Source organism: Anastrepha ludens, chromosome 2, assembly GCF_028408465.1.
Source record: "Anastrepha ludens isolate Willacy chromosome 2, idAnaLude1.1, whole genome shotgun sequence".
NCBI lineage: Eukaryota > Metazoa > Arthropoda > Insecta > Diptera > Tephritidae > Anastrepha > Anastrepha ludens.
In genome coordinates this window covers 159,270,908-159,295,598 of record NC_071498.1, presented here as the reverse complement: position 1 = coordinate 159,295,598, position 24,691 = coordinate 159,270,908, and the positions used below count along the sequence as shown (strand labels likewise).

The window sequence follows — 24,691 nt, the reverse complement described above, 5'->3', positions numbered from 1 at the left end:
TCGGCACCGGCGCTTGAAACTTAACCACCCTTTATATGTATTTTTGTGGTACACGTTACCTCGTTATATCCCTTTGTTGTGAGTATTCTTTACCTTTTCCCAAAAAGAGACAAAAGATATCGTTCTATTCAACAGTTAGAGAGTTAATATGTTTCACAAAATTAGTCCCGGTTCTCTTTCCTCTAGAACTGCCGAAAACATCATACATATAAGTATGTACATATCTAAAATGTAAGCATCACATAGGCCGGCCCTTATTATGAACAATATTCGATCTTCGATTGTAGTCGAAAGTGCTGATCGAACGAATTTTCATTTGGTATTATGGTGCTCATTCGCTGAAGAGTAAGACTATTATGAATTTCGCTCGATCGACGCATTTGCAATAGATAATTTTTTCTCAACTGATGCAGCAAATCAAAATAAAAGAAAAAGCGAATGTCTTGATATTCTTTGTGAACAACATTTTTAAAAGTAAAAAAAAGTATTTTTTGTGAAAATGAGTACAACGGAAGGAAAATTATATTTGCCAAAGATGGATACAATTTAGTAGTACAGAGGCTGATCTGCAACGAACAATATAACATTTTTATAGCAAATACCGGATTCCAGGAATAATTGGATGTGTTGATTCCACGCATATTAAAATTGTCGCTCCCCGAAAAGAAGTTCAACATTTGTACTACAACAGGAAGGGATTCTACAACATTAATGCTATGATTGTAAGTAGACATTTGTATATATGTAAATATGAGTCATAAATTCTGAATGCAAACAATGTAAATTTTAGGTTTGTGATCATACAATGAAAATAACGTATATGAATGCGAAAAATCCAGGAACTACTCATGATTCTATGGCTTTCAATATGTCGCCATTGAAAGCGCATTTAGAGGAGCAACATCTCCATGGCCGTCGCAATACTTGGCTCCTCGGTATGTAATAAACACCAATTGAAATTCCGTTTTTAATAATTTTTGTCTGTCTCGGGTGATGCTGGATACGTTCTAAAACCATATTTAATGACGCCGTTTAGAAACTCTGAGGAAGGGTCTCCACAAACGACATACAACAAACAACATGCTAAAGCGAGAAATATCATTGAGAGAACAATTGGAGTCTTGAAAAACCGATTTAGATGTTTGTTGCAGGCAAGAACTCTCCACTATTCTTCAAAAAAAGCAACACAAATTATTAATGTGTGTGCAGCTTTGAACAACAGTTGTCTGCTTTACAATGTTCAACTTCCGGATGAAGAGTTATCCGATGAGACCCTCAACGATGATGCTGGAGATATTGAAGTGAAGTCAAATAACGGAGAAGCAGAAAACATAAGAAATGAAATTCTTAGAATATTATGGGAAAAACTAAAAAGTATTAAATAAAAATCTTTACGCCATAGTTTCTTTTTTATGTTTGGTATAAATTTCCTTTATTCAAATATTCGTCAGCCCATACCTGCCCAGGGAAAATAAACATGTATTTCTACAAACATCAAAAAAAAAAACATTATTAACCTTAATTCATTTTGCTAGCGTTCTAACTGGTGGTCCCAAGCAAAATTAAATTCTCTCTTACTAGAATCCGTTGTCAGATCACGTGCTCTTCTATGCCGATTCACCATGAGAATGTGCTAGAGGTGAGAACGTTGACCCTCTCTGAAAAAACATTTAGACATGAGCTTACAAACCGCCAATTCACGCATGTTTTTTTGTCTTCTACAAGAGCCCATTGTCAGAATCTTGTTATTTCTTATTTGTGTTGTACTCGGATCACGAATGACGCGCTTCGGGCGCACATTTTTTAAACCATTGTAGGCTTGAACATTTTCGGTCATTCTCAACTAATATCTGCACACTCACACATATCTACATCTATGTACCATATATATACAGTGCTCATTTATATGAGCGATATACTTGTTGAGCTTCCGCTCTCCAAATATGTACAAATGTACGGAGCAGTGAGCGTATACTGACATACTACCAAACTCACTAGTACCATTGCACTTTACACATTACTTGATCTAATAAATCAACTGACTCACTAAAATCCTTGATTTCAGATCAATATTTGCATACCATTTTTTATATTAAATAAGCACTCGTCTATCGAATGAATTTGAAAGTAGAAGATTAATAGGTATGTATGCACAGAGAACGTTAACGTTCTCTGGTGTGCATGTGCAATGAGTATAAAATGTAAGAATATACTTTTACATATACTAACTCATGTAAGCACGTATGTACGTATGCATGTGAAAATGAAAATACAGGAAAGGGAAACATTGCAAAAAGAAAGAAATGTTAGGCAATGGTGGTATTTCTCTGGTGGTATGACAGGAAGGTGTGTGCATCAGCTAAATAATTTCTTGATAGCAAACAGATATTTGCAGTACATAAAGAACGATTTGAGTGTTTAACAGATTTGAAATTGCATTGTGTTAAAGATTCGCCTCTCGGAAGAAAATGTTTATAAAAATTGACGTCTTTACACAACATTTTTGTGTTTATAACAAGAATATTTTCCACTGTACTGGTCGCTTTCATTTTATACTGGTTTGTGTCTCCGTTTACAGTAGCGGAAATTTTATGATGCCAGAATTTTTGTGATTTCTTCCCCCTTAATTTGTATACGAATGTTCATTAGTAAATTCAAATTTTATTGTGATTTTATGAATTATTAAATTTTTTACTTGATTATTAAATATTAAATTTTTTACTTAATATTTAAAAATGTAGTACAAATGGTGCATTTTTTCTAATTGCAGTCGCCCCTCGGCAGGCAACGACAAATATCCGAGTGTAATTCTGCTATGAAAACGCTGCTCATAAAAAACTATTAGCCGTTCGGAGTCGGCTTAAAACTATAGGCCCCTCCATTTGAGGAACAACAACAAGATGCACGCCACAATTATTGGTTTTTATTTTTAGTAAACCAACCATTTAGTTTGTTTAATGTGGTCATCAAGTGATTAATTCAGAGACATCTAAAAGTAAATTAAAGCAGCTCCATGAATTTTATAACAAAGTTTTTATCGTTCAATTTCAAATATGAATTTATGAATTATCAACTTTTTTATTAGAAGTTTTATATCGAAGTAGTCCAAATGGTACGTTGTTTACTGTAATTATCAAGGGATTGATTCGGGTACAGTCACGAGTAAATTAGCACAAAATTTATTTTTTATAGCTTTCAACTAGCTGCATAGTTTTGGGGCATTTAAATTTAATGAAGGACAAGACAAAATTGTATTCCCCTTTAATTCTTTAATTGAAGCTATGGAGTAAATTAAACAGGGGGAAGGTTCGAAACAAACCACTATTATACAGCTAATGTTTGGGTATACATGCTCGTACATCCTTGTAAGGTGCTTAGCTTCTTCTCCAAAACGAGAAGCCCTCACTTTTATTCTACGATTGATATGCGCGGCTTTTTGCCGATAGTTTAGGTTAGGTTAGCCAGGTTGCTCGTCCAAAACAAGACACTCGGTGGCCCTAAGGCCCATTGTGACACTTGGATTTGATTTCCCTCCCCTCACTAAGTTGCTTAAGGGGTTAGGAGTAGTCAGAATTTTCAAAAAATTGAATTTTTTTCTTGCATTTTCTTAAAGTATAATATCTTAAAAATATTGTGTGAAAATTTGCAGTGAATCCGAAAAACACTTTTCGAGTTATTCAACAATTAACAAAGGGCGCTCGGGCGTTCCGGAACGTTCGAGAACAGGTAGCAAAACTTTAAATGCGTTTTTCCCAAAACTAAGTTTTTTGAACTGGTTATAACTGTAACTTAAAACCCACTTGTTAATTTCGATTAAATGTATACTGCTTTTGAAAAATATAAAAAACTCGTGCCTGATCGAAGGATTTTTTTTTCAAAATTTCGATTTTTTTTAAACAATTAATTGTTGTTTTTTTCTCGAAAATCTGAAAAATATTTCCTGAGGCCGCCAAATTGTTAATTTTGAAACAAAAGCTTTGATCAGGTGCAAGATTATCTATTAATAAAACTAATTTTTTTGTCCGATTGATTTTAGGTGAATCTCCAAGGACTTCTGAAGAAACAGGCTCCATACAAAAAGCGATAATTTTTACAATTATTAATTTTTTTTTTTTTTTGAAATTCTACTAAAGTCAATGATGTATTAATGCCATGTGTTTATTTTTGTAAAATAAAGCAATTGACTCATCATCATCGGGTAGCATTTACAGCTCAGGGTGAGCTTTAGCTTCATCCACAATCCTCTTCCAATCTGCACGGTTCATAGCAACAGATATCCAGCTCCTAACTCGTAGCTTTTTCAGGTCGGCTATGGTTTGGTCAAGCCAGGTTAACCTTGGACGTCCTCGCAATTGACTAGCAAACAAAAAATTCTTGAAAATCATCATTTTTTCGGACCTCTGACTACCTCTAATTTCTTAAGCCACTTAAATTTTTTTTAGAAGATAATAAGTCCTTCCAGTGAGACATTTTGCAAATTTCCCAGGTCCTCGAAGAAATAATCGCCAAGATATATTTCCGCACGGCTGCGGAAAGTCACACACCAAAAACCTCGCCAGTTAATTATTTCGTATTTCAAATCTATAGTGAAATATTATAGTATTATATTCTATAATTTTGTATTCTTTCGCCGAATTCTTCATGAACTTATCGTCTTAGCGCATCTAAGAAAACAAAATTTAAATGTATTTGAATTTAAGTTAAACTTTTATGTTAGCATTAAATTTGTCGAGATGGCAGCACTCGGTATCAGACAGTTTGTCACCAATCGGAATTTTCGTTTTCTGTGGTGTGCTTGCATTTGACATTTCGTAATAAAAGGAATAGAAATTTTCATGGTGCGAAAAGGAGATTTACGTTTAAGAATACGTACCGTTGTAGAAGATATTTTGAAGAAAATTTGACGAAATTTGGTACGAAACTATAAGCACTCATTATAAATAAAGTGTAATAAATGTTATAAATATGTAAAATGTAAATTGAAAGCGAATTATTATCAAAGAAGTGATCACTAACTGCAACCAGATAGCACCAACACCAACGCTAGACAACGGATAGAAAGGTGTTATAAGTAAGATAAGCAAGAGGAAAGGGTGGAAAGGTGTTGGTGCACGGGAAAATTTCAGCGAGGAAAGGGCAGCACCAACAGCAGTTCACAATATTTCGGCCAGGCATATATATTTCCCTATAATCGTGTGCGGCATTAACGGTGTGTGCAAAATCAAAGCAAAAAAAAAAACAAATCTATGCAGAACGAAAAGTGTAATCGTAAAACTGAAATTCTTTTCTCTTCCACATACAAATACAATCGTGCTGCAGCCGTTTAGCCCACCGCCTCAAAACGGAATCAAAATCAGGATGTCCGCGTTATTAAAGGAACTGGAAATCTTTGAGCTTCGTCCACTAATTACTAATTTGAATTGCAAATTATCCACGGTCAGCGAGTACGATGTACGCAAACAACTGCTGTGTCTCGTCTCAGAGGAAAATGACATTGTGCTGCGCTATACGAGCGAAGGTGGACAGGAAGTGCTAAAATTGATTTCTTGGTTTCGACGCACCAATCGAGTAATACATGACGTCTGTTTTGATCCCTCCGGAACGTGGCTTTTAGTGCTATGTAAGTAATAATGACCTTGGGGAAACGAATATTATTTGGCAGCGCCGATTCTACATGGTTAAATTGATACGTCGTGCAAATAACATTAAAATTATTAAACAGCCACATTCTGTAATTCACTTCTGTGTGAATTTCTATGCAATTGGTAGGAAATTTCACTCGCAAGTGAATTACAGAACTTTCCCGATTATTACTATTTATGAGGGTATAAAAAGAAGCTATGAAATCAGGCAAAATAGGGGCGGGGGAGCTCAAAATACGTGTGTTGCGTCAACATGGTGGTGACCAAACGTTCATATTACTGTAAATGTGAATGTGTAGCTGGGTATAGTATAAGCACCGTGATTAAAGCTGCATATTCTCTGATTTAGACCAAAAATTGCAGCCAAGAGATGTGTGTCACATTATTTATTGTATTGCTGAACGTACGCCCCCCACCCCCACGTTTTTTATGCTATTGATTTTCGTTTTTTTTTTTTTTGTTGTTTTTTTACTGCTTGTGTTATGTGTTTGTTTATCAATTGATTTTTGCGGCAGACGAGTGCGCTATCTACGCATAGGTGTTTGGGTACGTTGAACCGGGAAAGTAACGGGGTAGCAAACCAAGGGGGTGCAGTAAGTGCCAATACTTTGATAAATGCAAAAGACCTACGGCCTCGTCTACGCTTTCGCATGTACTGTCAACGTCAATGCCTTGTGCGCTAATACAACGTCATTGGCGTTGTAGACAGCCTGTCGCTGTAAATTGAGTTTGCACAATTTTCATATCAATGAAATGTGGATTTTAATTTAAAAAGTATTTGTGCGGAACAGTTGGTGATCCCATGAAGTCCCTATATGTATTTATGTACATATCTATATTTAAGTCACTTTGAAATATTTCTTATTTTTCATTGTATTTTGGTTTGCTAAGTAAAGGCCTTATTATAACAAATTTAAACGAGCACTAAGTGAAATAAATTATTTTGCAAATAGATTTTACGCAAAAATGCCAGTATAAAGGGATATAAATATATATATATATATTTTTTTTTTATTTTTTTTATATATTTATTTTTTTTTTTATACTATTTTTTTAATTTTTTTTTTATAGTTTTTTATAATATTTTTTTATCCACGCATATTTTGGTTTGCTAAGTAAAGGTCTTATATAACAAATTTAAACGAACACTAAGTGAAATAAGTTATGTTGCAAATAGATTTTACGCAAACATTCCAATATACATAAATGGATATAAAATATATTTTATTTCTATTTATTTATTTTTTTTTTATGTATATTTTTATATTTTTTTATATTTATTTTTTTTTTTTTCATACTGGTTGGTTGGTTTAAGGGTGACCCCGCATAGGAGTGCCACATAGACCGCAAGTTGGGTCCGTTGTGTTGCCCTAGAGCTCATTATGTTATATGATTTCCCCACCTAACCGAGATTTTTATTGTAGATATTAATTCGTTTCGAGAATTTGATGAGAGATTCGATTTTCAGGTTCGAGAGTACTGAAAGATTGTCAATTGTTGGAGAGCCAAGAAGAGCGAGTCGACTTCTGGCTAGACCGGGAGCAAATGTCTGCTCGATACTTCCTCATCTTTGTCCTCGCAGTATCTGCACAGGTCGTTTTGAGGAACCCCGAGCCGACGTGCGTGAGTGCCCAACTGGCAGTGGCCGGTGATAAGAGATTATTATTATTATTATAATTATACAGATTATAATGTAGATAAGAGATATTATATGCCTTAGTTCATGTTTCGAAAGACTTACAAGGGTTTTTGTCTGTTTCAGATTGTAGGATGGCCAGATTTGTCTGGTCGTAACGCAAGTTTTTTCATACTATATTTTTAATTTTTTTTTGTAGTTTTTATATTTTTTTAAATTTTATTTTTATTTGTTTTTATATAGTTTTTTATATATATATAACTTTTTTTAAATTTTTTTTATATTTATTTTTTTATATTTATTTATTCACTTGAATACAAATTTCCTGAGCTTATTCGTTTACCCAAAACATAGCGAAACGAATGTCTACTTCCTTTAAAAGATTTAAAAAATAGTATTTTTGGGTGATGATTTTAAAATAATCTTTTTTCTTTTCCTTCCCAATTGCAAGGTTTCGACAACACATTGCACATTGTACCAGCCCTAGCTGTGGTGGACAAAACTTTCATGGAGCCAACGAATTCAATGCACCCGCCGCAACAGCCATACAGCACAATACAAATTACCTCGTACATCATCCCATTTGTGGGACCGCATGAGTGTCCCAACTCAAAAAAGTGTCCTAATCAGGCGACACCCTTCGAAACAACCGCAAAACTACTGCCTCAATCATCACCTGCGCCTCCAACGGATAACGCAACGCACGACAGCCAAGACCAGCAAAAGAATGTAGCGGACACCGAGCAGCCCGTAGAGGGTGAAAAACTTTCAAATTCTCGTGAAAGTGTCGTGCAGGCGTCACAATTATTAGTAGAAGTTGAGGTGAATATTGAACCAAAACTGGCAGCCGATGCGAATCTAGAAGCTTATAGCCATGATGTGCCCGCCAGTATGCTTGCACCCACCGCACCACCAAACGTCAGCGAAGATAAGACGGGCAATGCTCAAGTCATGGCTGCTTCCTTCATGGCATCGGTTACTTGCCCTTACCCCTTGGCGGTTGTTTGGTGGCAAACTATTGACGGCGTTAATCGCGCTGTTATCGGCTATTCGGATGGTTCCATATGCTTTGTGGGTTTAAGTCCAAATTGCCCTTTTGTCGCGAGCACCGCAATTGAGACGGGCTCTGTGGTGAAGTTACTCATCTGTAAGGATAGCTCTTTCGACAGCGTCATTTTGCTGGTAAGTATAAAAAGCGAACATTTTATTTTATGTGACAAAAAAATGTCAATTTCATCTTTTTCAACGGTCGCAGATTACTTCATCTTTAAAGCAGCAATTCAAATTACTGCTGGAACAAAAGGCCATTAAATACATTTATCCCGGCGAGCTATCACCGAACACAGTGCACGGCCGCGATAGTGATTGGCAAATTGTTATGCCTCTAAAGACCCAAAGTAACTGCTCTGATCCGGCTTCGGACAACAGTCAACTGGATGAGGATGTTTTCTTGAGAAACGACGAGACCCCCAGCACTTCAGCCACGGCAACAACAACTTGCGCAACACAACCGCAACCGAGTCACTCACTACGACGTTCGGTCTTTATTCCTGGTACACATACGCAAATGCCTAAAACAGCAATACCACCACCGCCACCACCGTACACTGTAGCTATCAATCGTCAATTAGACACGGCGTCCACGACAAACATATCAGCGTTAGGTGGCAACAATGCTGGTACAACGAACAGCAGCGCAATCCACAGTATTTGTTCAACTGCTACAAGCACTGGCAATGCGAGCTCTTCGTCGGGGGTGCGTTTCACCCAACAACAGCTGCCCGATCTGGACGATGTGAATGCACGTGCTGGCATTTTGCCAGCGGCGCGCGCACGTCTAGCCTCATTGAAGAGCCTGGGCACAAAGAAGCTAAATGCCATCAAAATGCGCCTCTCTGATAATCGGCAAAAACTCGAAGACTGTAAGTAAACAATTTTATTAATACGCATAAGTAATCGCGCATAAATAAATTGAAAGTATCAAACCAAAAATTAAATTCGAACATTATTTCGTATATAAATTCTGTACATACTGTATTTTCTAAAACTGTAATTTGCTTTTTATAAAACCTTTTCCTTTCTTAATTTCTCAGTTATAAAATGTATTGTAATTTTATTGAATAGATTGCGTGAGAAACGCGGTGAGTTTAGTCAAAGTTTATGCCACAACACACGAGTTGTTGCCATGCTTACAATCATTCTCGCCGAACAGTTAGTGAAATCAGACATACAAAACTCCAATTTCAATACTCACTTAGCGCGTACTCTTAATTCACCTGCGTTATTGCGTTCTTTGTACAAATATACCCTCCAAACATTTGTTCATCTCCTCAGTTACGTTTCGTTGTAAATTTGAGCTGATGTTATTTACGATCCTATTTGTTGCGCTCTAATGCATTTCTAATCTATGCTGTTTTTCGTTGCAGACATGCCTGAAAATACTCTTGGCAACTTTGCTATCATGGACTCACCGTCACTCACACCCGAGGTACTTAACAACTCCATTGGTTCCTTTTACACCATTCAGAATCTGCGTAGCACCTACCTGCTAAGCGCGCTACATAGTCATACCAACAGTCTGACCGTGCACAACATTGATATTAGTTTGAAGCCTCTATTTTTATATAAAATCCCGAAGAATTGTTTTGATATTCTGATTAGCTCAAATTTGCTCTACACCATACAATATGTTGATATAAACGGCGATAATTCAAAAACGGCCTCAACGCAGAATATCGAAAAGAATACGGAGAGGAATACAGAGAAGGAGAATCGCGACACAGATGTTGAGAAAGAGGAAAATTATGCCGAAAAAGTGTTAAATGTGACGGATTTTAGCGAAGATAATGACGCACTACTCAGCGACATCAACATAGAAGCAGCGGACAGTGCTGATACGAGTGCGGATACGAGTGCGACCACAAGTGGGACATCCAGCAGCGACAGCCTGTCACCATCTAATGCGGTGAATGCAGTGGGCGTGATCAGCAGTGCCATGGCGTCTTTGCGTACTGGCGAGGAGGATGTGAGTAACTCATAGAACCAAATAATAATTGAATAAGACTAAAAATGATAATAATAATGAAGTACGCGCTTTAAGGCAGATAGATTGGAAATTCTGAATTCGTTGTTGTTGTTGTGGTAGCAGTAATAGAAGCCGCGTCAGTGTGTGGTATATCACCGGTCGTCTTCGTCTGACTCATCTAAATGTAGGCCCAGGAAACACGCTGTTTCGACAGGTTGGGACCAGAGTGAGAGGGGTGTTAGATGAGTAGGGCATGTGAAAAGGTGGTTAGTATCGTGCGGCGTGCCGGACATATCGCACCCTAAATACAAAAGGGTCACAACTCAAAATTTTCCGAAACTGAGTTTTTTGCATAAATTAATTCAGAGTAGACATTTCTAACTGCTGCAAATATTTCGTTCACATAACTATCTTCTTTAACTGGAAAAATACAGTTATGTCTATTTTTATGTCAAGTGCGTTGCTTTTGCACGATCAACTAAAGAGAATTATTTTTAGTTGCGTTAATGGGCTCAAGAACAGCTGATTACTTTTATTACACATAAAGAGTTTTATTTTGAGTTCTGCCTCTATAACTGTAAAAAGTGATAAATTTCGTGGTATATTATTTTGTATTGTGCCTCTTAAATTAAAACATTTTATCAGTTAAAAACGCACAACTTAAGATAATATCACTAGTTAATCGAAAAAATTTCAATTCAAAAATCAAAATTTTGCTTTATTTTCGCAAACATAATCTAAAATTGAAAAAAAATATAGTAGAACCTTCTTCAATGTTGTATATTTTCATGATGGAACAATATTTTCTTTAAATATTACAATAATTTTTAATAAAACGTTTTTCGTCTCTCCTGAAAATCTTAGTATTTTGAGTTGCGACCCTTTTGTATTTAGGGTGCGATATGTTTGGTATATCGAGGTCAATTCTGGATAAGTAGGAGTCTAACCTGCTACAATATCCAGAACGTTATTGTGCCATTTCCATAACAGCCGGTTCTACGTTACCGGAATGACTCGGGGTTTTCCCGACCAAGGGCTGCCGCCCAAGTAAACTAGCCCTGTCTAGTGAACAGTTTGTTATGCATAGGTAGAATAGGTCTGTTCATGAAGCAAATAATTTGTTGTAATTGTTACAAATTATCAAGTGTTGGAGTTCATGTATCCAAAAAACTTGCAAAGTAGGGGAAAGTGAGAGAGCAAAATGACATTTCACTTTGATGGGAAGTTACAAGTTTTTACTGGATAAATTTGGAGTAAAAATTTGCAAGTGAGAAAAACAGCTAACGCAAAGTAAAAATAAACACGAATTATAATTTGTGAATTGAGTCAAAGTTCAGAATTAGAAAAAATTGGTTATTAAATTAGAGAATTTAAGTGAGTATATTTTAGGTAAACTTCATAAAGTTTATTTGAAGTCGGGTATTAAATAGGAATCGGCCGGTTATATAGAGATATGCACTTCTGAACCACAGCCTCCAGTCCCCGTTGCTGCAGTTTTCGAACTAGAAATCAGAAGCATTCAAGACTCTGTGTTTTATGCTTATAGTTCTTGGTTATTAACTAATTTGACAAGAAATATATGAAGAAAGCCACAACAAAACAATTGCTAATGCAATGTTCTTCATCTGAAATAGCGATGATGAAATGGAACAAATTATTGTGGACAAAATGAAAAATGTTATGCCGAAGATCGTTATTTTGCATTTTATTTGCGTTTTTTGTTTTTGATTACAATAATTTTTTTATTTTATTTATATATCATTTTTTTTTAATTAATTTTTTTTTTATTTTTTTTATATATCATTTTTTTTAAATTTGTTTTTTATAATTTTTTTTTTATAATTTTGTTTTTTATTTTATTGTTTTTTATTTATTTTTTGTTACTTTTATTTTTTCTTTTGTTCTCTTTATTTATTTTTTATTTTACTTATTTTTTTTTTATTTTTTTTATTTTTTTTTATATTTTTTTTTGTATTTTTTTTAATATTTTTTTTGTTTGTTTTAAATAAGATATAGCTGAACTGGAAAAATTCATTCCCGCGACGCTTCTCGGCTCACATCGGTTCTGCGTAACCGGAACGACCCAGATTTATATCCGGCCAAGGACTGTCACTTCAGCAGCATTCCCCGTATATGCATGGGGGAATTTTTATGCTGCTACAACAGCAACAACAACTGGAAAAAATTTTATTCTTATTCTTCTTGTTCTTCTTCTTTGGCTAAGGTTAACAAAGCGCGCCAGTCGTTTCTTTCTCGTACCAACCGGCTCCAGTTGGACCCACAAAGTGAAACCAAATCCTTCTTCACCTGATCTTTCCAACGCAGAGGGGGCATTCCTCTTTCTCTGCTACCACCAGCTGGTATCGCATCGAATACTTTCAGAGCCGGAGCTTTTGTAACCATTCGGTCGACATGATTCAGCCAACTTAGTCGTTGGATTTTTATTGCGTAATGTCTATGTCGTCGTAAAGCTCATACAGCTCATTGTTCCAACGCCTGCGATTATCGCTGTCTCCAACGTGCAAAGGTCAAAAAATCTTCAGCAGAATCTTTCTCTCAAACACTCCAAGCGACGCCTCATCGGCCGTTTCCACGACAGTCGGACTGTCACCCCAGCAGCATTTCCCGTATGTAAGTATGGGGAATGTTTATGCTGCTACAACAACAACAACAACGTCTCATCGGTTATCGTCATCGTCCAAGCTTCGACCACATAGGTTAGAGTGGGTATGATGAGATGCTTATAAAGTTTTAGTTTTGTTAATCGAGAGAGGGTTTTACTACTCGATTGCCTACTTAATCCAAAATAGCACTTGTTGGCATGAGAGATTCTCCGTTTTTAGATAAACAAAGTCTCTTACAACCTTGAAGTCATAACTGTCAACAGTGACATGGGTGCCTATACGCGAGTGCGCCTACTGTTTGTTTGATGACAGGAGGTACTTCGTTTTGTCCTCGTTCACCACCCGACCCATTCGCTTTGCTTCTTTGTCCAGTTTGGAGAAGGCAGAACTAACAGCGCGGTTGTTAAGGCCGATGTTGTCAATATCTTCCGCATACGCCAAGAATTTTAGGCTCTTATAAAAAATTGTGCCTGAGCGATTAAGTTCTGCGACTCGCATGATCTTTTCCAGCATGAGGTTAAAGTTAAAGAAGTCACTCAGAAGTTTACTCATTCTTTCCTTACCTCTCGTACTTATATTCTCACATCTCTTCTTCACGTTTCTTAATTTGCTCCCTTATTAACTGATCTTTAACATTATCTAAACCAATCTCTTCTTACGTAACAACAACAACATTTTGCACTCTCTCCCACCATTAGTTTTAAAGCTCTTCCTTGTTAACTTAGTTGTAAGAATTGTGCAATATTTGAATTAATTAATAAAGTTACCGTCAAAAGGAACGGATCATTATTATATTATCTATTTGCCTTTTCATTGAGTAACCTATTTGTTTGTCTACTTTTTTAGCGCTTCAACGTCGCCTCGCAGTTGACCATCTTTCGCTTTGAAAATGAAACCGTGCTTAATCTCTATCAAATGGCCACCTATCGCTCTAGCGATCTTAGTGAAGCCATATCGAAGGAGGATAAGGCCAAAGCATTCGATTTCAAGGACATCCGCTCGCCAATGGATTACGTGCAATTCTATGAGAACGCCGATGTCAAAGAGGAGTACTCATTGCGTCAAATGGAAATTATGAAGCATGAATTCCCCAAAATCAATTACGATCCTTGCTATGTGGTCACCAACAAAAATGTCTACTACATACAACTAAAGTGAACACAAACATATTATTTACCCAAAAAATATAGAAATATTCACGCAAAATCTATTGTTTTCACCTATTTCAGAAAGGAGCCGTTCGCCATCTTCCTAGATTCCGCTTTGGCCGGTGAATGGACACAATGTCGTGAATTCTGCAACACTTTTGATCTTGCCTTCGAAGCGTGCATAGAATTTGCGGGTGATTATTTGTTGCGTCGCAAAAAGGTTACCCAAGCACTGGTCACATACAATTCAGCTCGCATCAAACCTATCCGCACAGCTCTCAAGTTGGCCATGTTCGGCCAGACATGTGCGCTAATGCATCTCTGTGCTATGGCATTGAAGACGACATACCTGCTCAAGTCGAAATATTTTTGTAGCCCCATAATAAAAAGCATACTGAAGGATATTACATATCGTCATTCGGAGGATGTGCGCACAATACTGCCATTCTCTGCAAGCACAAATTCAATAGATGTGGTGAATGAGGGGCAGTCGGCAAGTGACTACACCTATGGCGTCGATGATTCGCTTAGTAATTTACAAATGTCACCTTCGTCACAATTTCATTTGGCCAATTTGTTGTTGATAACATTGGCGGAGCGTGCCGTGAATGATAAGAATTATTTGCCGCTGTGGTGAGTAGTAGACGACTGGTTCAATGCGTAGTTGTTGTGTTGTAAAGAAATACATTTTTATATTTTGTTTTTAACACAGGAATTTTCTGGTTACCAATACGAAATACCACACAAACATGACAAGCATAGTGTTGTGCCAAAGTGGGCTCTTCTCTTCTGCGCTGATATTGGCGAAGATGCGTGGCGTTTGCATAGACACATTTTTGGCGCTGACCAGCGTTGTTGGGCAAGAATTCGGTAAATATCGTAAAGACTGTTTGCAAGAAAGGAACAATAACTGTTTTACATTAGGCTGGTACACAGAGATGAATGTGTGTTTATATAATTTGAGCGAGCCAATGTTTGCGGAAACGATCACCTATTTACCGCAAGTGTCCGTGGACTTTTTTGGCTTCATACAAGAGAAACTACCGAACATCAGACATTGTGTACTTAAGGTGGGTGTTAAATTTTGTATAATGCATTACACATATCGGGTGTTTTTTTAAGAGCTTGAGAACTTAAAATGATAATGCAAAACAGACGATACAGAAATTTTGTTGGACTGATTTTTTTTATTATAATCTGGTAGATAATTTCACGGAATTAATTTTTTGTATATGATATCCGACATACATACTTATGTCCGCGAACTGGAGTTGTTGTGGAAGGCTCGGCATGATGCAAGGCAGATATTGGTTGACGGATGCCCGGCGGAATTCGTCGAAAGCTTCTGCTACCTCCGCGGCATCATCACGGCAGATGGTGGAGCAGATGAAGATGTCAATTGCAGGCTAAATAAAGTAAGAGCGACATTCGGGCGAATGGACACAGTATGGGGAATTTTGTCAATCTCCAGGCGCACTAAACTACGAATATTCGGCTCGAGCTTGAAGTCCGTATTGTACGGAAGCAAAACATAACTGGTCTCTAACACCATCACAAAGAGCCTACAAGCTTTCATCAACAAATGCCTCGGAATCATCAGCAAAATATTCTGGCCAAACACCATCAATAACGACGCACTATGGAGATTAACAAACGAGAAATCCATCCTTAGGCAAATCAAACGCAGAAAGTGGCGATGGTAGGTCACACATTTAGAAAACCACCAGATAGCATCACGAGAATGGCACTGGACTGGAAACCGCAAGGGAGCAGAGGTCGCGGTCGACCAAAATACTTGGAGAAGGTCGATGCTGCGCGAACTAGCAGATGCCGACATCCCATGGGACGGTGCGAAAACAACAGCACAGAACCGTGTACGCTGGAAGAGTCTTGTCGAGGCCTTATGCTCCCGAGAGGAAAAAAACTAACCTAAAACGCAATATGCTAACGAATCATTGACGTCTAGGAGTTAGAGGATCTTTATACCATATAACATCTCCGCCTTGACTTGTTTTTCGACTACTTTTTCAAATAGACCTGACGGAATGGCATCAATGGTGGCTAAAATATTGCAAAGAATCAATTGTTAAGCGGGCTGTATCTTGAGCTCACTGGTCCTTGTGTGTATCGAGAAATTGAATCTGGGTCCCAGGACACAGGGGTATAACTGTGAACGAAGTACCGAACCCATTAGCAAGAGAAGCTACAAGCTCGCCATTAATAGGAACCAAGCCCTACCTGGAACAACATACCATCAAGAAGAAACTTAGGAGTGAACAGCTAAAGCTAAAGGAGGTTAGCTGGCACCAAACTATGGGGCTAAGCCAGGCAAAATCCTTACTGGAGTGATACAACCAAAAGAGCTTTAAAAACCTCATCAAACTCTCACCAAGGATAAACTAAAAATTCCCACAGGCCATTGCAGACTACACATGATCGTGATATGACCCACTGACTCTTGTCGTTTCTGTGAGCGATCCCAGGAAAGTGCAATACAGGGTTTGATTGAAAAGTAATGAGCCTTAATTTTTTTAAGCAATGTTATTAAACCTTTTGGCTTATACAACTAATATTCATCAAAATAGGACCCTTGAGCGTCAATACACCGCTGGTAGCGGTCCTTCCACTGCAGGAAACATTTTTTAAACTCATCCGCCGGAATCGCGTTCAATTCGGCTGTCACAGTTTTTTGGATCGCCTCGATGGAGTCGAAACGCCTCCCCTTCAGCTTTCTTTTCAGGCGCGGGATCAAGAAGAAGTCCGGAGGGGACTGGTCTGGGCTGTAGGGAGGGTGGGGAAGCACCGGAACCATCTTGGCCAATGCAGAGGTGCAGAGGAAAGCGGTGTGCGCCGGCGCATTGTCGTGATGAAGGGTCCAATTGTTGACGAGGTCGGGCCGAACCCGGGCGACGCGGTTTTTCAGCCGAAGGAGCACTTCTTTGTAAAATGCCGCGATTGCAGTGCTTCCTGGAGGTACAAACTCCTTGTGGGCGATGCCTCGAGAGTCGAAAAAGATGATCAGCATCCAACAATCGCTGCATTTTCGCCACTGCAAAATCCTAACACACTTTTAAAACAGCTTTCACGCGCGGAGCGATGTTGACTGCACCGCTGTTGCCAGCGAACTGGGACCGGTTTCTAGTGGAAGGGGAAGGTCCAACGATCATTTTCCCCCACCAGCCGATTCGGTTGATCGCTTGGCAGACGCTCCGCGCGGTAAAGCTCATTACTTTTCAATCAAATCCTGTACACCTTCTCCTTGAATGCAGCGCTATGATGTGAAGCCATCTCGGTCATTTACAGCCGAAAGCAAGGCACATACGCCCAGTCCATTCCAGCTCTATATTTTTAATAAGGGAAAGCGTCTCGATAATGTACTGTGATGAGTATAAGGCTCAAAAGACCGTCAGGTCGAAGTGCAAACCTACAATAAATCTAAATCTAATCTGCGCCGTCTTGTTGGAACCAAATGTCGTCGATGTTTAGTTGATTGATTTTTGGACACAAAATTGCAGTCAGCGTGGCTGAATAGCGCTCGCCATTCACCGTAACGACAACTACTCATTTCGACACAAATAAAAACCGATTTATGACGCTTGTGCTGGATGAACTTCGCGAACAGATATAGTTTTTTGTTTTTTTTTTTTTTCAAAGTAGTTTGCTACAATTTGGAAGCGTTGTTCTGGCGTTAAATTACTTGCAAAACCTAAATGGACAGAAATGTCCAAACCCCGTTTGCCGTTCTCAGCTGTCAAGCCATAGTTATCGATATGGATAGTTCTCATGCAGCTAAAAAAACACCCGATATATATATGAATATTAAAGTACGTCATGGTGAAACGATTTTTAGAGGTGTACTACCTAGCATACCGTTATTCGGCTCTGAGCGAATTTGACAGATATGCCGACGTCATTCGTTTTGTATTTCACTAAGCTAAAGCTCAATTTTGTGAAAAAGAAAACGAATGACGTAGAATCCAAAGTTCCTCTCAAAATTTTTTTCACCATGCCTAACGAGCAAACCTGGTATCTATCATTCTTGAAAGTACGTTCACATATGCAGTGATTAGCAATAAATCCACAAAAAATTTTTTACTCGTTCACATATAGCAGATTAGCTACTAGGAAGCCAGTATTAATCGTATACGAATTTTATTAAAATTATGTATACAAACCTCTTTTCTTTGCCGTCGTCCAATTTATTTTATTTTTTTTTTTTCTTTGACGTTTCTCCTTACATTTCTAAAAATAATTTTAAATAACATAGAAAACACAGGTTTGCACGGAAAAATTAACTTTATAATCCCGGACTTAGGGATTGGGAGTTAAGCACGAAAAAGTAGATAATCCAGTTATATGTGAACCTGCTATTAGAATAGTTGCCTTAGCGAAATCCGATTATCATTATTTCCTGTTCGTCATTCTGATTGTCTATTAGCCAACCAGAGTTGAAGTGGGCGAGTTTTAAAGTTGTATTGTTTTCTTTATTTCTCCTCCCTGCTATAGCGTCTGGAACACCAACTAAATCCCTTCTCAGCTGTGCTTCGTCCAATTGTTTCGCACATATCCTCCGGTCACCTAGAGCTCAACATAAATGACAATAAAACATTTTTATTTGATTTTTGTAAAAATCTCATCGAGACGTATTTAGCCGTACTCATTCATATGGAATCTCAACGTTCGAAGAGCGAGCACATAACAAACGCTTTATCTACATTTCGTATAACCTACGAGGACAATCAAGTAGGTATTCCACCATGAGGGCCTATCACATTTTTTACGCTTTATTGTTTTTCGTAGTTTGCAATCGAAACGTCACGCTTCAAACCAATTTCCGCTGGTTGTGCACATTGCGCTTGTGTTGTGGATGGCATTGCCTATTTTTGGGGTTCGAATGGAGTGCCTTGTAATTATAGCGTTAGCAAGTCTTCCGGTATGCAAAAATTTCGAATAATTTGCTTCACTTCACTAACAAATAATTTTGCTCGCTTTCAGATCCGCCAGAGCCAGCGCACGCTGTCAAAAGTTTGGATTTGCTGTCACAACTGAACTTGGAAGTTCATACGGTGAAATGCGGACGACAACATACTTTAGTATTAACGAACAATGGGGTGCGTTCAGCTTTTTCCGCACAACTCTGCGCTATTTTATTTATAATTTATTTATCACTGTTTTGTAGTTGTATGCTTTTGGCAACAATAATCTGCTGCAATTGGGCATTGGACGCGACATGCAAGTGTCATTGCAGCCAGTGCTGGTGCGCGCATTCGATGGCAAAAATATAACAATCATAGAAGCGGGGCAATATCATAATGCTGCTGTGGCCGATGGACTGCTCTACACCTGGGGGTAAGTGAGAAATAGTAATTCGTTGTGTTGGCAAGCATAAAAGAGTATACATTTTTCACTGTAGCTGGGGCATTTATGGTCAGCTGGGTCATGGCAATTGTGAGAGTGTGCCGGAACCGAAAGTAGTTGCTTTCTTCAAATCAAAGGTAAGCCTTTGAAAAATATTTGTTACTTCAAAAATTGAAGGCTGAAATTTAAGTAAAACACACCATTTTACACTGTTTTGTTGAGGTTCAGCGCACAAGACGGGGACAGTTTACTGGGGGAAGGTATACCGCACAATGCTAAACACCTGTGCCGATGGGTAGTTTTCCAAGTATCGTCCAAGCGGAGCTGTATGCCATCTATCTATGTGCAGAGATAAACTTAGACAGATATTTCCGGAATGAGCGAATTGCCATTCTGAGCGATAGTCATCCTGTGAGATTAAGTCCTTACTGGCCCTTGAGTATATCGAAAAATTGAACCTACTAAGAACGCACAATCGGATCGGGTTAATTGGGTCCCAAGAAACAGGGGTATAACCGGGAACGAAATAGCAAACGCATTGGCGAGAGAGGCTGGAGCCTCGACATTAATAGAACCGGAGCGCTTCCTTGCTATAGGACCACATACCATCAAAAAGAAGCTTAGGAGTGAAGAGCTAGGGCAAGCTGCTGGCTACATCAGGCGAAATCCTTACTGGGAGGGTACAACCAAAAGAGGTTTGAAAGACTCATAACTCTCCCCAAGGATAAACAAACTGAGTATGCTCACGGGCATTCTCACAGGCCACTGTAGACCGCGTAGTCATCTGCACATGATCGGAATATGGTCTATTGACTCCTGCCGTTTCTGCGACCAATCCCTGGAGACTCCAATGCACTCTCTTCTTGAATGCAGTGCTATAACGCGGAGAAGGCTGAGGCATCTTGGCCAACTGCAGCCAGTAGAAAGACACACACGCTCAATCCAATCCAGCTCTATCCTGAGTTTAACAACTGGGAACTGTGTCTGGAAGAGGTACTGTGATGAGTAGAAGACGCAAAGGAGCATGAGGTCGAAGTGCAAACCTCGTAGGGAATCTAATCTAATCACCTATTCACATGCTCACTTAAACCCAATCACTTAACACCCCTTTCCCTCCGGAGCCAATCTATCGACACATAGATAATGACGATCGTTAAGGTTCGACGAGATCCAGCACAAAACAACCAACAACTACTGGACCGAACAGTGTTTAGATATACGCTCAATGACATTCATCGGGAGACACTTGCCACCTTCTTAAGCTGCCGACCCCCGAATGGCGTAATCGGAGTCCAACCACCAGCAGCTCCAGCTATCCCGAGAGACCCGCGTAACTTTAACACAATTACCTTCTGGATACTGTAGCAGGTTAAACTCCTACCTATCCAGAATTGACCCGGAAATATCAAACATATGTCCGGCACTACGCACGACACTAACCACCTTTTCACATGCCCCACCAAACCCACTCATCTAAGACCACTCTCCTTCTGGATCCAACTTGTCGAAACAGCAAGTTTCCTGGGCCTACCGTTAGATGAGCTAGGCGAAGACGACTGGTAACTACAATGCACTGACAGGATTTAGTAAGCTGCTACAACAAGAACAATGTCGATCGGTGACTACTCCACACCAGCAGGGCCTACTGAACTGCTACAGTTTCCGCGACTGTCGGTTCTACGTTACCGAAACGACCCGGATTTATATCCGGCCAAGGACTGTAACTCCAGCAGCATTCCCCGTATGTAAGTATGGGGAATGTTTATGCTGCTACAACAACAACAACTGAACTGTTACTACACCAACAACAAAAACAACACTGTTTTGCTTATTTGATCGGTCGGTATTTCGACTTCAGTCTGAAATAAGTAAAACAATAAAAAATTGTGTGTTTTATTTGAATTCAGGAATTGCGTTCAACTTATTGAAAATAATATTTACAATTTCATGGCCAAAATTTATATAAAACTTTTTAAAAAAATTTATATAATTTGCTTTAGAAAATACTCCAAGTATCTTTGGGACACGCGCACAGTTTAGTTCTTTGCCAGACACCGAACAACGCGAATGCCACCGATTTGTTTGTATTTGGTTCCAATCATTTTGGCCAGTTGGGGATCGGTACGGGTTCCGCGAGCCAAGAAGGACCGATCAACATTTCTGCCGACGATGAAATGAATTGCACTAGTCAAGTGAAGAGTTTGGTGCCTTTAAAGCTGTTCGTGTGCGCCGAAAGAATAAGACTGATACATACCAAATTTTTTTCTAACGTAAGTTCCCCACTTCCTTCTCTACCTTCTAAGTGTAACCCACCTCACCATTAACCACAGTTAGCGGTCGATGAGAATGGACGCATGTATACGTGGGGCTCGTCGCCACAAGCACTACGCCTAGCCAATCAGATAAAGCGTCGTGCGAATGCTAAGCAGAAAATGGAGGAACATCAACGGCGTGAAATAAGTAAACGTTTCGAAGCTACATTGACCAGTGACACTACAAACGCGCCTTCTATTGCCACGTCCACGTCCAAAAGCGCTTATGCGGAGGCACCCGAGTCGATTGCCACTGAAATCGCCACCAGCATACTTGCGGATGTTGTGGACAAAACGGTACCACCTACTGCTCAGGCTGAGACGACTAACGAAACCACTGCGGCGGTGTCCAGCGTAGATGCAGCGATTGCAACCAAAGAGCCAGAGCTGGTCGAAGTCTTGGCACCAAGTGTTGAACAAGAGGAGGTTGACGAACTGAAGGAGGCCGATATGAAGGAAATTATAGTTGAAGAAACTACTGCTGCGGCTAGTGAAATCACAATACAGTTGGTGGGCGATGTGGTTGAGGAGCTGGTCGAAAAAATTAAACCCATGGTGGCACAACCACTCAAATCTTTAAAGCCCTTAGCGCAAGAGCCAGATGAGGTTGCAGCAAAAGCAGAAGACACCCAACAACAGTCAGCCGTGACGACAGCAACGGCGACGGTTGCTGAGGTCGATCCATCCGAGCATATGACGCCGCATTTGGTGGACACAACCGAGGTGGCCGGTCAAATACTACAAGTGAGCGTTGATTTTTAGTCATATCTTCTACCTTATGTGAGTGCTATTCATTTGGCGTTTGTCAATTATGCTTCACAGATTTCAAGCGGGCTCTTCCACTTTGCTTTGATCTCATCCACTTGTACCCTGTACACTTGGGGCAAGAATTTGGAGCACCAGCTGGGCACAGGAGATAAGGAGCGTCGCGCCGTCAGCAAACCATCGCCCGTGGATTGCGTGGATCATCCGATGTACGTCGATTGCGGCGCAGACTTTACGCTTGTCATGACCACCGAGTATATGGTCAAGGCGTTCGGTGGCAATTCAAACGGACAGGTAACCGCAAATAGTGCTTTCGCTTCACTACTTTTTTTTTTGTATATATAAATCTTCTTTTTGCTCAACAGTGCGGTCGTGATCTTGGTCCGGCCATTGATAAGATGAAGCAGCGTGTCATCTGTTTGCCCACCACAAAGCGACTGATGCGTCTCGAAAGTCAATGTGTTGACGTGCCCGTCGAAATAAATTTGCCACGCCCACGCATACGTTTGGAATCGGAGCCTGTGCGTTATTTGAAAAGCATACCCAAGTATCAGTCTCAGTTTATGCAAGAGGCCGGCATAAGTTTCGATGACGCGGCGCACTTCGAACGTCCGTCACCCTCGAATCAATACAAGTCTACAACACAAGCGGACAGTAGTGAAAATGTGGCCACCGGTCAAGACTCCGACGATTTGATCTCAAGCTTAGAGAATTTAAGTAACAATGAAGCGAACGATGGCTGCTCATTGAATTTTTCGTTGCTGCCTTCATCGGGCGCAGCGGCCGTGGTACCAGCAGCTGCAACTATAACGGCGGACGATGCGCAACATAGTGCCGCGGTTGACGATATAACCCCCGATGAGCAGAGTTACGTGCGCCTACCCGTCACAGACAACTCGGACGCCAGTGGTGCATTGCTGGGCCAGCAGAATGCGGAAGAATGTCCACTGGTGCTAGCAACAAAGTTGGAGGCGAAAGGCGATCACACCCCACACGAAGCAGGCTCACAGAGCACGCTCACATCGAATGCGCCTGTCGAGGGTGTGGTGACTTTGGAGGAAGAGGAGGAGGATGTAAATTTGCAACAGCTGCGCCAGTACATACACTATTGCCTGTACGTATTCCACGGCCTATACAATCCCGACAAAGTGTGTGATTTCTCGAAAGATCGTCTGGAATATCGCATACGGACGCTTATGTTGAATTTCAAATTTGTGGATGCGTTCGTGTTGTGCTTGCAAAACTGCAATAGCGCCAGTAAAGCGCTGAAGATTTTCGCATACTTCTCGAAGGACACCGGATCGGTGCCGATGCGCCGTCAGGATGTGAAGTACTTAATTTACTATTTGATGAAACACTTCTTGGCGCAAAAATTCGATATGCTCGAATGTGAACGTTTCTTTATGGGCGATCTCGATTACTATTTGCTCGAATTGTCGTATGTATTGTTCTTCAACAACAACAACACCATGCTCGAGCAGAGTTTCAATGAGAAATTCAAAAGCTACTTTGCCCACGAGGAGGCGCAGCTAAATCAAAATCAAAATGATGCTGAAGAGGCGCAACACAAGCTACGGGATACGGATGTGATATTCGATAGCCTAAGCGTTAAGTTCAAAACGATCGTTTGCCAGAGGCTGATGCAGCACTGCAACAATTAGTTGCTGGTGCTTAGCACCATTAGTTTAACTTGTTTTTAATTTATTAATTGATTCGTGATATGAGTTGTTTTTTTTTAGTTCATTTGGCGTTTTTTATTGTATTTAAATTTACATCTAACTTATATATATTTGTGTTAACGAGAAAATGTAATATACATATACATATATAGTCATTTATACCTCATATATTGCGAGTTGTTTTTATGTTTGCCTTTGCGTTTGTGTTTGTGTTTATTACACGCTTTGCATTTGGCTCAGTAGAGAACCTGGATGGATGCCCACGCCAGCCACGTCTGTGTTACAGGAACGACACGACACCCGGCCAGGGACTACCAGAGGCTACTTCAGCAGTATTCGGCAAATTTTATGTGAAACGCTTTAAGTGATTACAACAACAGCAACAACAAATTTTTGTGAACAATTAGTGTAAAGTGAAGGAATGAGCAACGATAGAGCTATAAAAGAGATCTTCGAAATAAATCCGCAAGGCGTCAAAAGAAGCGGCCGGCCGAGAAAACGA

At 39.6% G+C, this 24,691-nt stretch overlaps 1 protein-coding gene across 3 annotated transcripts; it reads left to right on the top strand.

The window, feature by feature from the left end:
• The first annotated feature begins 4,805 nt into the window (after positions 1-4,805).
• Positions 4,806-24,357, top strand: LOC128855688 (uncharacterized). Of its 3 annotated transcripts, none has more exons than XM_054090817.1 (18): positions 4,806-5,209; positions 5,320-5,620; positions 7,730-8,460; positions 8,534-9,200; positions 9,705-10,303; positions 13,774-14,081; positions 14,157-14,708; positions 14,788-14,945; positions 15,012-15,145; positions 18,582-18,818; positions 18,876-19,008; positions 19,071-19,186; positions 19,255-19,424; positions 19,489-19,570; positions 21,434-21,703; positions 21,764-22,489; positions 22,568-22,804; positions 22,876-24,357. In XM_054090817.1, the coding sequence occupies exons 2-18, from the start codon at positions 5,359-5,361 to the stop codon at positions 24,169-24,171; spliced, it is 6,678 nt and encodes a 2,225-aa protein (XP_053946792.1). In that variant the 5' UTR covers positions 4,806-5,209; positions 5,320-5,358; the 3' UTR covers positions 24,172-24,357. The 3 variants fall into 3 exon arrangements, with proteins under 3 accessions (XP_053946792.1, XP_053946791.1, XP_053946790.1); XM_054090816.1 differs by having other exon boundaries at positions 15,000-15,145; XM_054090815.1 differs by having other exon boundaries at positions 14,788-15,145.
• The last annotated feature ends 334 nt before the right edge of the window (positions 24,358-24,691 follow it).

Bases quoted from the DNA above. Each gene is read 5' to 3' on its own strand.
- LOC128855688 (XM_054090815.1), top strand. From the start codon at position 5,359: ATGTCCGCGTTATTAAAGGAACTGGAAATCTTTGAGCTTCGTCCACTA. The intron at 18,819-18,875 runs GTAGGTATTCCA...TGTTTTTCGTAG, and splicing joins TAACCTACGAGGACAATCAA to TTTGCAATCGAAACGTCACG. The intron at 22,490-22,567 runs GTGAGCGTTGAT...TATGCTTCACAG, and splicing joins TGGCCGGTCAAATACTACAA to ATTTCAAGCGGGCTCTTCCA.